The sequence below is a fragment of the Polistes dominula genome, unplaced genomic scaffold (assembly GCF_049000335.1).
Source record: "Polistes dominula isolate Pdom_NZ unplaced genomic scaffold, Pdom_raw_medaka contig_20, whole genome shotgun sequence".
In the NCBI taxonomy this organism is placed as follows: Eukaryota; Metazoa; Arthropoda; class Insecta; order Hymenoptera; family Vespidae; genus Polistes; species Polistes dominula.
The window spans coordinates 8008733-8021562 of NW_028301147.1; the positions used below are offsets into that span (position 1 = coordinate 8008733).

General features: G+C 32.8%; 1 protein-coding gene across 8 annotated transcripts in view; it reads left to right on the top strand.

The window, feature by feature from the left end:
- Positions 1-12830, top strand: part of LOC107074123 (cell adhesion molecule Dscam2) — a 156038-nt gene that overhangs the window by 72450 nt on the left and 70758 nt on the right. For all 8 annotated transcript variants that reach the window (XR_016178190.1, XM_089177238.1, XM_089177240.1 and 5 more), the window contains exon 5: positions 9915-10032. Coding sequence is in view for 7 of the 8 variants with exons in the window: in XM_089177238.1 (XP_089033364.1) it covers positions 9915-10032 (118 nt within the window). In the remaining variant the exon portion in view is untranslated. The remainder of the gene's footprint in view (positions 1-9914; positions 10033-12830) is intronic.

Sequence of the window (12830 nt, forward strand, 5' to 3'; positions counted from 1 at the left end):
TTGATAAATGTTCAATAAAGAAAAGCAAGTCGCAAAGAAAATTTAGTCTAGTTTTATTTTTACTATAGAGAAACCCTCTACACGTCACGGCGTCTTCGATTTCTAGTCGACCGTTCAAATAAAGGAATGCGGCGTGACGGTGGGGCCGCCGAAATGTTATCGTTATTTGTACAAGGATAAAGCGATTTCCGCGTGATTAAGAAATAACTATTTCATGAATCTATACGTTTCTACCGTTGATATTAATAATTAAGTTATTCATATATCGATTCAAAGCTTAATATGAAATTTCTTACAAATGATGAATAAATGAATAATGATATTGGAAATAGCAAACTTCTACTGGATTCGAAGGCGCAGTTTCACTTGAAATATATGTTAATGAATAAAGGTGTGTACGCATAAGCGCACACACGGATAATTGAAACTACTTATCTCGTTTCTAGATCTTTCGTGATGATGGTTGAGCTGGGCGATGAAGATATTCGCAAGATGGCGGACTTTCTCGACTTCGTTGTTCTCTAATCGGTTTGCTCGGCGTGGTGATAATCTATTCACTGCTTCGTAAATCAGAAGTCGGGAACTCGCACCTCATAGGAGGCACCAGAATGTTATGACCAAAAGATTCTTCAATGAAAATTCCTCTGATCATTAATTGTATGCTATGAAGTGGAGAATAAAGGATTAGGTTAAGGTGTAAAATAAAACACGTGATTGAGCCAAACAAAGAAACAATGCCTTTTTTTATTGGCTCGTCAGGGAAAAGCCTTGCGGCATAAAAACCCTAGATGATATTTAATTATAAAAATGAGAGTCCACCACGTGGTATTACCACGCGGGAAAATACCGTCAATATAAAATGTATATAATGGAAAGATCTCACCTCTCGCTCGCTTCGCTTACGTTCCTTAACTAATTTAGTTTAACTCCTTTGATTTCGATATGTATTCACAGGCTTCCTATAATGGACTGTAAGAATGTCCTTTTGTACTGGCCCAGCAGGGCGTACGGACTGGGAGTGAGAAGTGGGGAGGCGAGAGGTGGGGGTAACTAGAGGGGCGCTTCGGTAGTTACTAGTAGTTGATCGATGCTCACAATGAGTATCGATCTAGACTTTTAATCGATGGAGGTTGATGCGCGCGAATTTTGAATACTGCTAATTACCGTATGATCCTTTCGGATCGTACATAATAGAAAAAGAAAGCGTAAGAGAGGGAAAGAAGAAGCGTGAGAAAGCGAAGAAGAAAATGAGGAGAAATAAGAAGATGGGGAATAAGAAGAAGTAGATGAAGAAAAAAGAGGGTAGGGAAAAAGGAGAGAGAGAGAGAACCCCTTTCCATTCGAGTCGGGCTAACTAATGATGCTTCTCTTCACATGCCATAGTCTACACTCGAGGCTTACGCGAGCCTCAAACGTGCTTGCAACTGCTGTAGTTTCTTACTATAGCAGACCTCTTCCTCTCTCATTCTCTCTCTTTCTCTCTCTTTCTCTCTCTCTTTCTCTCTCTCTTTTTCTCTCATTCTCTCTCTTTCTCTCTCTCTCTTCCTTTATCTTTGTTCCTCAGTTCCTTTAGTTTCCCTATTAATTCACAATGAAGGCTATAGTGAAATATTTCAAAGGAATATCCGTAGCTTACTTTTTTTTTATTTGTTAATTTCTTGTTTATCTTTGTTTTTACTTTCTTATCTTGTTTGCCTTATTTCTTTTCGTTCTATCGTTAACCCTTAAAACCCTTTCCTCGGCGGATCTCATCCACACCCACTTTTCCATCGGAGAAACGTCACGCGCCAGTTGATAAGCTGGAACAGCTGCCGAGGAATAATTAATATCGAGAAGCTTAATCTGAGATCCTCAGGCACGCTTTAACCGTCTTCTACCAATGGTGCCTAGTAATCGTACAGTTAAAGCAAACGGAAGGCGTCGTGCGAGGCTTAAATCGTGGCTTAAGTTGGAAATTAGGATCTAAGAGTATACTCGATTTTAATGTAGAGAAACGATCGATCGATTTAATTTTCTTTATAGAATATTTTTTCTAATAAATATAATAGACCAAGAGTTAACAACCGATTTTGAAAAATTGTTTACGGAGTGAATTTTTTACCTGAAAAAGTTTGGAACGGTGTCGGCAAAAGTGAAGCCCGATCGTCAGACAGCTTTCATTAAAATTAAAGGGAGGACCGGGCCCCCAAAATTGTTAATTTTGGTAATAAAATGACTAGCGATATGGCTGAAAATTTACGTAGATATCCAAAAACATGAGAGAAAGCACGGGGAAAAATGTCAGATGTGTAAGTTTACGACAAAGGGGTTTCAGAAAAGTTGCGAAAATTTTTTGAAAATTTACATATGGAGGAAAATATCTGACAACTTGCGTATGTCCTGTCTATATATAGAGAAAATTATGTGTAAAATGTCAGATGAAAATGTGGAGGCATTCGTGAGAAATTGGGGTGCAAATTATGAGAGCGCGAAACGCGGTGCGGCGCGCCGGCTAAGGGGCTGCTCCAGTTTTCACCCCGTACATGACTCTTTCTACTTCTGACGATTTACCTGAATGTTTATAGAGGTACAAAAAACGTATAGTTAGAATGTCAGAAGTCAATTGAGATGAATTCATACATGTATTTAACTTTTAATTTAAATTTTAAGAGAATTTTACAAGAATTCGCTCGTACCCAAGCTATATGTCTATCAATTATTTCTTTATCACCAAATTTGTTTATTTCAGAAACAAATTGTTTTCTACGAGGTGGAATTTGAAAAAACCTCATTTTTTCATCACGATAAGCTATGCTTGTACAACCAAATACACAGCAATACGCTTTATTTGTATTTTTTTTTGCTGGGAACTCCATAACAAACAAAAAAATTCTTTGCAACAACTTTTTAGTTTAATGATACTAGTTATTTTCAATTCTATTTTCAATAATGTCTTTCTAAAGCTATCCAACCAACAATTCCTAAAAGCAGTATGGAGAAAAGAAAAAAATTTCATAGATTAGCGTACGCGGATATTTGTGACTTGGTTGATAAAAAAATAATAAAAAACAAAGAATGCTGCTTATTACAGTTTATCACAGATTTTTACAATGAAATTGTTTAGAAATTTTATGTTCGAGAATTTAAATGTTACAATGTGAAATATACCAGTCAACATCTTAACATCTTTTAGAAAAGCTAACAGCAACTTTTGTCAAAAAAATTCAAGTAATTGTCATGAGAAAAAAAAGGTTAATTGCTCCTACCGATGGCTGCGTTATTATTGATGAAACTTTTCAAATTTATATGATACTGAAATGATATCTCGAGCTGCTTTGACGTTAAAAAAGAAAATTTTGTTATTAAAAAAAAAAAACACTTCCACTTCATTTAAAAGTCACCGATATTATCGAAGAGGAATGTGAAATCCCAAAAGATCTGACGGATTTCATGCGTCATCTCTTATGTGGCATTGACTCAAGATCAAAGAAAAGCTATGCCAATTTGCGTAAAGTAGATTCTTTTTCCCCAAGATTTAATTTACGCGATACACCACGGAAAAATCAAAACATCTAAACATATGATTTTAGGAATTACATTTAAAAGTATAACAAGTAATCGTAAAGTCGTTGATCTTCTAAATAAGTACGGTCATTGCTGTAGTTACAATATCATTGAAGAATTTGAGACAGAAGTTACTGCTACTACATGTAGTGTATCCAATATTTCTCCCGAAAATACGATACTAGCTCCAAAACGTTGTACAGGAGTTGCATATGATAATAATGACAGTTTTGTTGAGACGTCGAGTGGCAAAGACACGTTGCATGATACAGTCGGTATTTTTTATCAAAAAATTGAAGATACTGATATCATTAACCTGGATCATAGACGCGATAGTACAAACAATTCGGAACAACCTGCTGAATTTGTAATTATATTATACTTGACCTTTTTAACTGTTTTTAATAAAGATAATAAAATTCTTGTAAAATTCTGTTAAAATTTAAATTAAAAGTTAAATACATGTATGAATTCATCTCAATTGACTTCTGACATTCTAACTATACGTTTTTTGTACCTCTATAAACATTCAGGTAAATCGTCAGAAGTAGAAAGAGTCATGTACGGGGTGAAAACTGGAGCAGCCCCTTAGCCGGCGCGCCGCACCGCGTTTCGCGCTCTCATAATTTGCACCCCAATTTCTCACGAATGCCTCCACATTTTCATCTGACATTTTACACATAATTTTCTCTATATATAGACAGGACATACGCAAGTTGTCAGATATTTTCCTCCATATGTAAATTTTCAAAAAATTTTCGCAACTTTTCTGAAACCCCTTTGTCGTAAACTTACACATCTGACATTTTTCCCCGTGCTTTCTCTCATGTTTTTGGATATCTACGTAAATTTTCAGCCATATCGCTAGTCATTTTATTACCAAAATTAACAATTTTGGGGGCCCGGTCCTCCCTTTAATTTTAATGAAAGCTGTCTGACGATCGGGCTTCACTTTTGCCGACACCGTTCCAAACTTTTTCAGGTAAAAAATTCACTCCGTAAACAATTTTTCAAAATCGGTTGTTAACTCTTGGTCTATAAACCTTTTTTCGTTTAATTATGTTTTTTTTTTTTAACAAATCTCGGAAGATCGGATTTTATTTTGTGATAATCAAGTTTTGAAATTTCCTTGAAAATATTACGAATCAATGGAAAATGTTCATTTTAATTTCCGGAGGTTAAATGTATTCATTTGCGCAGTCGCGTTTCGTGACCACCACCACCACCTACCACCACCATTACCAACATCAGCGTCGCACTGGTTGCCAACAGGGAGATAGAAATTTATGCTAAGCACACTTACGTACTTAATAACTTAATAATGAAGTTCAGGAGAGAGGAATTTGATCGTTTGCATGTTCCACGACAGCTACTATATTTCTATCTTTCTCATTCCCTTTCTCTATCTCTTTCTCTTAGGCTTTTATTCGCTCGGTCTGTCGTTTACTAGATTAAGCAAAACCTTGATGTACAGCAGTTTTCAAGAGTAACGAGGGAACTTTTCGAGTACCTATATTATCCGTTTCGTAAATCTAAACTTATGTTAGTTGAAACGTGATACTAATTTTATCAACGAATAAGTTTATTGCGTTCTTTGATATTTGATTTTCTAATAGACAGTAAATTACCGGAGTATTCGTACCTGTTTTAACTTTACATTTTAAATTATTTATATTTGCATTTAATGGGAAGCTTCATAGTTCTTATACAAAAATACCTATTTTAGTATTATTAAAGTTTCTGATTAATATGAATTTTAAAACAGAAGAATATTTTATCGTTGAAGTAGTATAATTTTATTTAAAAATGATTAAAAAATTGATCTTACAAGAGTATTTTTACCAATGTAAGATAATTACTATTTTTATAAGTAATACTCGGTTGATATTTCCTTTCATCTTATAATATTTTTCAAACGATTAGATATATCCTGTAAAACCAATTGTTCTATCAGTTATGTAGAATTTTATTTTTCTTAAAATAACATGCTCTTTGGCAATATAATTTATATCTATTTAAAAATTTAATAATCCTTAAATATGTTCCCTTATATAAGAATTATAAATATTGCATTACGAGAAAATATAAATTGTTTTAAATTGACAATAAGAGTAGTATTAATAATTTTAGAATTTATTATATGGAGCATTTCACGTGAAGCGAACAACGAAAAAAATGTGAGGTCGTGGATTTCGTGCATAATTAGCTTGATTGTACTTCTATGGGGCTTCAATAATTGTACATCATTAGTTTTTTTTTTTACCTTAGTTACCAATTTATGGGGCTTCAAAGAATTGACAAAATAGGAGGAATAGATTTTTCGAATACTATCAAAAGAGTCAATCTAATGGATTATATAAGAAATAAATCGTGTTTATTAGAGAATATAAATTAATTTTGTTGGAAGTAAATAAAAATTTGAAATTGAATTTTTTTTTGTCTAGTAAACCGGAAGTTAAAATTAAAAGTGTGAATTTATTAAACTTCGCATATTTTTATTTTTTTTATTTTTACCTTAATAAATAGCTTGTAGTGTAGAAATATTATGCAAAAAAAATTATAATGGTATCTCGATTCGTTTAGAAGATATGAACTAAACAGTACGAAGGTTCCGTATGGCGCGTAACTAAGGTAAAAAAAAAACTAATGATGTTCAATTATTGAGGTCCTATAGAAGTACAATCAAGCTAATTATGAACAAAATTCACGACCTCACATTTTTGTTATTGTCCGATTCACGTGAAATGCCCCATATATTATAAATATTATAAGATATCTCGTTTTAATGAACAAATAATAGTCCCTATGAACTTTTATAACTTTTCTTACAAATTACCAAGGGAAAAAATAACCTGGATGAAACTCTTTAGGTGGATAAATCATAATATCCATGAAAACGAGTTAAGAGGAGAGTAGATTCTACGTTCCTATATTCTCGTATGTCCATATATCGTACGTTCTCGAAAAGGACGGTGAAATAACTTCGTTACGTTACTACCTAGCGCAATGAAAAAGTTAGAGGTACGTTCATATATGGATAACAATGGAATATAATAATAGAAGAAAATGCTATTTGAGGAAAATCAGGCGAAATCGCGAAAAAGGGTAAATTAAATTTTTTTCTAACTCCTACGTTAGCTCGCTCGCTCGCTCGTTCAACTTTTTCCGAACTAACTTTTGGATTTACATGCGTGTTTTATTTCATTTTATTTCATTTTTTATTTTTATTTCTTTTTATTTTTTTTTAATAATAATATAATTTTTCTATTTTATGTCATTTATTCTTTCAAATACTTCACTTTTGTTATTTTATATTAATCGAGAATATTACTTGATAAACTTTACAAAAAATTAAATGTAATTGACAATGAGTATGTTTTTCATGAATACTTATCTTTCGTAAAGTATCAAAGCCGTGTATAATTATTCAAGGAAGTAATTAGCCGTATTAATTATCTATTTAATTTAATACAATAGTATGTTTCATAATAATCTCACTAAATTGTCGTTCGTAATATATTTATTGAATTTGTTCAATGTTTACAAATAAATTTATACGTTTATATATGCAGTAGAAAAGAAATTCGATACTGACGTGTTTGCTTTTGCTTAATTTTCTCTTGTTTTTTATCTTATACCAAAGGCAGCACTGTAGGCGCGCATTGGCATTTTTATTAGAAAAGAATTTATAGCCGGGAGCTTAATATTCTATTTTTATCAAAATTTCATATTTCATCGAGCCAATGGGGAAAAGATGAATGCTTGCTAGGTAGAGAAAAAGAGAATGAATAAAAAAAGAAAAAGAAGAAAAAAAAAGAAAAGAAGGGGAAAGTATTCGCGTGTCATTTCGCACGGACGAGCACGCACCTAATGAGAAATCATTCTGTACGAAACGTTAATTAAGTTTGTTTTAGAGATACTCGAAAAAAAGAAAAGAAAAACAAAATAGAAAAAACAAGAAAAGAAAAAAGAAATAGAATTTAACCCACCTAATACAATCTTCTCGTTTAAAAAGCTAATTAATAATTAACTCACGAAATTCGATAAATGATCTGTTTTCTAAGTAAAGTAAATCTTTTACTCGAATTCCCTTTTATCTCTTTTTTTCTTTGCTCGAGATAAGAGAAAAGTATCAGTATCACGTCTTTCCTTTCGAGTATTCTACCAAGTGAAAATGTCATTAACGCGATTCAACATTTAGGGTGAACGGAGCTAACATAATTCCCCATTAAACGTTTCGGATCAATGCTCTTCGGCTATGATGCTCTTGCTCGCTCCATTGAAATCTTCTTCTTTCTATCTTTTTTTATCTCTTTCTTCAGTCTATCCAGCTTTTCTTCCGGCGTGCCGGTTCCTTCCTTTCATCGGCGAAAGGATCCCATTGTCCCTCTTTTTTCTTCTTCTTCCTTTTTCTTTTCCAAGCTATTTATGACACGCCGTGGAAAACATTTCCCGTATATCACGGAACAAACTTACATGAACTCGTCCTAGGGGAAGGAAAGGAAGCTTGGTTTGGTTTAAAGAGTGTGAGGGAGAGAGAAAGAGAGAGAGAGAAAAAGATAGGTAGAAAGAAATAAAGAGGAAAAAGAGAATGCACGAAGACGCTGAAAAATCCTCCGTATCTGCTGTGTATTAAAGAATATCCTACGAAAAAGGATCTCATTCGAGAATATTTCCTAATCTTTCTTTTTTTTCATTTCTTTTTTTCCAAATCTTCACAACGACATTGTTGCTGTAAATTTTTCTTTCATTACTTTCCTCTTCCCTTCTTTTTCGTTACGTTTTTTTTTCTTTTTTTTTTTAATTATTTTAATGAGATCCCACGTTCATATTCCGTATATCCTTTATGTTGAAAATTTGTATAATGTTCCGTTAAGGACTGAACCCCTATCAACAAAATTTGTTTATTAAATTTGTTTTAATATAACGGTACGCATCGTACCGTGCAAAATTTTTTTTTTTAATATAGAGTGTTCGTAGAAATTTTAATATGAAATATTTAATTTTTTTGATAAATGTTACAAATTATATTATAAATTAGTGTATTTGTAAAGTTCATTCCGCACGTAAGAAATTCGCTTCTTTTCTTTTTTTTTTATTGCCTGTCAGTTACTTTTCATTTTGTACCCTATCTTTTTATAGAAAAAAAATTTGTAAAAGAACAATATTTTCCCCATAGGTTGCGTTCTTTGAAAGAATATTGAAATTTTATCGAAATACAAGAAATATTTTTAATGATATAATTTATATATCTTTTTATTATAATTCAGTTTGAAATCAACAATGCAAAAACAAGTTTTCAAACAATTTTCTACGTTTGCAGGAAGAAGAGGAGGGAAAAATATTATACATTTACCGAACGAGTTGCAATAAATCATTTCTTCGTAACGTTAATAAAAAAGAATTTCGGTTGGTTCTCCTAGAAATCGAATCGATCTTTAATGCGTCGACTGTTGGAGGACGTTGCAGTGCAATATTTCTTCTCTTTTCTCTTGTGTCTGTAGCACGGTAGCTCTCAAACTTTCGTCTGACTCCAATTACTTCTTCTTTATTCTACCGTTCTACCTACTTGTACGGAATAAATTTTCCGTATATCAGAAGAACAAACTTACATAAACTCATCGCGGGAAAGGAAAACGAGTATGCGAAAGAGAAAAACAAGAAAGAAAGAAAGAAAGAAAGAAAGAAAGAAAGAAAGAATGAATGAAAGAATAAGAGAATAAGACTCCACTTTTTTTTCTTACCTCGAAAAGGTTGACGTTAAAATAAGAACGAATGAACGAAGACGCTCATTTTTTTTAGTTTAGATCTGCAAATTTACGCAGGACTTCTTTTTATTCATTTTTGAAATGTTATTCTACCATGACGTATATATATTCCTTTTGTTTGTTAGATATTTTTATTTTTTTTTGTTTCTTTGCGGAAAATAAATTTTTCAAACTTATCGTCAACATTAACCCATGCAAAAGTTTCTTGTTTCCTTTTATCGTATGCATCGTTAGATAAGGTGATGCATCTTCATTATGCATTCAGAATCAATTATACGGAATAAACGAGGTAAAATAGGTCAGCCGAATATCTTTAACAATTTTCGAAATGTAAATAAGATGTTTAAATATTATAAACGCAAATAAATGTTTCTTTTTTGAAATTGCCATTATTTAAAATAAATATTTGAAATTTCGTAAATAAAATTTATACTCCAATTAATTGAAATACAGTGGCATTAATATTATACCTTTCAATATAAGCTTTTTAATCCCGTTAGGAGGAAAATAATTTATTAAAATTAAAATGTTTGTGCTCCTTTAATATTATACATTTATTCGTTGTGTATATATCGTTTGATGTATTTATTTTTAAATTTTCAGAACTCAGAGGTTCCGTGCCACCAATAATAAATGAGAAGCTGGTTTACAAATCTGCCAGATTGAAAGAGACCATAGTTATACCATGTGTAGCATATGCCAATCCTACTCCGACAAACAGGTCAGTCCGTTTGATTAAAGGTAAACTTATTTTAATAAATAGATATCTATTTAATATATATACTAAGCTATATAGATATGCGTATTCATATATGTAAAGAAAGCAGAGGTTTCCTTTTGAAAAGCGATTCGATAGTTCTTTCTCTTTTCTCTCTCTCTCTCTCTCTTTCTACTTATCTTTTCTCATAGTAGCAAACGAAACGAGAAAGGGGGAAAACTGGACGGGCAGGATTATAGATCGCAGCGAAAACGAGCACTCCAACGAACAATGCACGTCCCTCTGACGCTGACGTTTACGTTCTTTCTCTATTTTGCTTATATTAATGCTAATTTTAAACATTGAGGTGGTCTAAAAGTATTCCCGTATAGAGAATGCACGCACGGCTGCTAGAAATACGAAAATATTCCGAGTTCATTGACGCGTATCAGCATGTTATATACAAAAAGGATGAGAGAGGAAAAAGGAGAGAAAAAGATTGAAATAGAGGAAATATCCAGAGAGAGAAAGAGAGAGAGAGAGAAAAAGAGAAAGAGAGAGAGAGAAGGAAAAAGAGAATACATTTCGCGTTCAACATGCTGATTTCCTTCGTATCGATAGCTTTCGACGTTTGCCGCATATTCAGCGTCGAATTTGCTATCGTAAGCTCGGAATTAGCGTCAACAACGAATTCCGTCAGGTTATTCTCTTCGTTCGTGAACATTAGGCATAGCTCTATTCAAGGAAAGTTTTGAACTTTTTTTTCAACTTGCTACAAATGTGAGAAAATAAGGGTTACGATAATAATAACAACGAAGACGAAATAAAAAGTTTATGCGCACGAGAGAGAGAGAGAGAGAGAGAAATAAAAATAGAGAAAAAGAAAATGGAATAGAATCTGACGATTGAATAAAATTTATCGGCGTATATATTTTTCAAGCTATAATGTTGTAGAGTATAGTATACCCATAGTTCCGATCTTTCACGAGGAAAACGTAAGAGGTGAAATAGATGGAGATGGAGGTTTCCTTTTCAAGAAAATATTCTGTTCACGATCGATCGTTATCCGACGATGTCGTTCACCCGTACCTCTTACTTTCTCTCTCTCTTTCTTTCTTTCTTTCGCACACTTTTCGTAAGCTCGGTTTTCCTTCGGAACATTTTTCCTTCGTTGGAAAAGGAGTAAAAGAAGTCGTTTTTACGGAAAAGTGGGGAACGTTGAGCCGCCGACACAGTAGCGACCATTAACGAGGCATTACGTGCGATTCCACATTTTCTCGATTCGTTTCTGACTCGAACGAGAGAGGAAGAGAGGAAGAGAGAGAGAGAGAGAGAGAGAAAGAAATGAAAAAAAAAATAGAAAGATGAGATAGAAAGAAGAGCCGTGGAAAAAAAATGAGAGAAAAATCTAACAAGAGAAACCGAAAGGAAACACTAAAGGGTAAGAGAAATCGAGTTGGAATTGTCACGCGTTTGCTTCTTGGCAAAGGAAAAAATAAAGCTAGTAAAAAAATAAGAGAGAAAATAGGAAAGAATGGGTAAGAGGAAAGAAAGAAGGAATATAATAAAAAAAAAAAAAAGAAAAGAAAAAAAAATAAACGATTAGTGGTCAAACGGAGTGCTGATTTAAATGACTATGTGTGACTAAAAGACTGCATTTTATAAACAAAGCGTACGAAATTGTCGTCAAATAATGTACTTTCCATCGTCTTTCTCATTGCGTTTGTTTCATTCAACCGCCACTTTTCAACGTTCGTCACATGGTCGTTTACTAACGGATATGTATGACGAGTATTACGTATAGAGAAAGAGAAAAAGATATATAAAAGAGATAGAAAAAGAAGTTGGAATATATGAGAGAAATACAGAAAAGAGAGAGACAAAGAGAGAAAGAGAGAAAAAGAGAGAAAGGAAAATAACATTCGTAAAAGAAAAGAGAAACCAACAACGAGAATACTAATGTATCCGACAGTCGATTACGTTCATTCGCAAACGAAAATACAAATCCGACAGGATTCCCTGAGGAAAATCTTTTGAGAATATTCGGCAGAGTGGATAGTTAGAGAGGGAGATTATCGGAGTTAAAGATAAGTCCGTGTAGTTTGGCACAATCTTGTGATTATACTTCTTGTTAGTTAGAGACAACAAGAAAGAAGAGAAAGAAAGAGAGAGAAAGAGGGAAAGAGAGAGATAGTTATAGCGATAGAAAGATAAGGAGAAAGAAAGTATAGAATATAGTAGCAAAAGGTGAAAGATAGAGAAAGAGGTAGGTAGAAGTTGGGAAAACTCGTTACATATTCGATACCGCGTTATATTGAGTTAAATTACGTGACTAGACTCGATACCTTGCCGTGTCGTATGACATTTGCGAAAGCTAATAAAGATCTTCTGGTTACGTCCGAATTGGAATCAACCCCTTCTATTTCGTCCCTTATATAACTACCAATGTTATTTCGACTTTCGGAGTTTACTTTCTAACAGAGAATTATACGCGTGTTACTCGTATAAAATATAATTAATAGCGGTAAACAAAGAACATTATATAATTATCAAAGTCTTTTAATATTTCATGGATTTTTTTAACAGTATTTTATTCATATTAATTTAAATATATATTTTTATTTGTTCGTACATTTAAAATGAACTTTTGAATATTCGTAGCGAATGTTCAACATCGGTAGCGATATGATTGATTTTTTCTTTTTGCGATCTGGCAATATCAGCACGTTAATTTGACTATTAGATATATATATATATATATATATATATATATATATATAAGTATTCCATTTGAAAGAAAGTTATGGATAGTTTTTTCAACC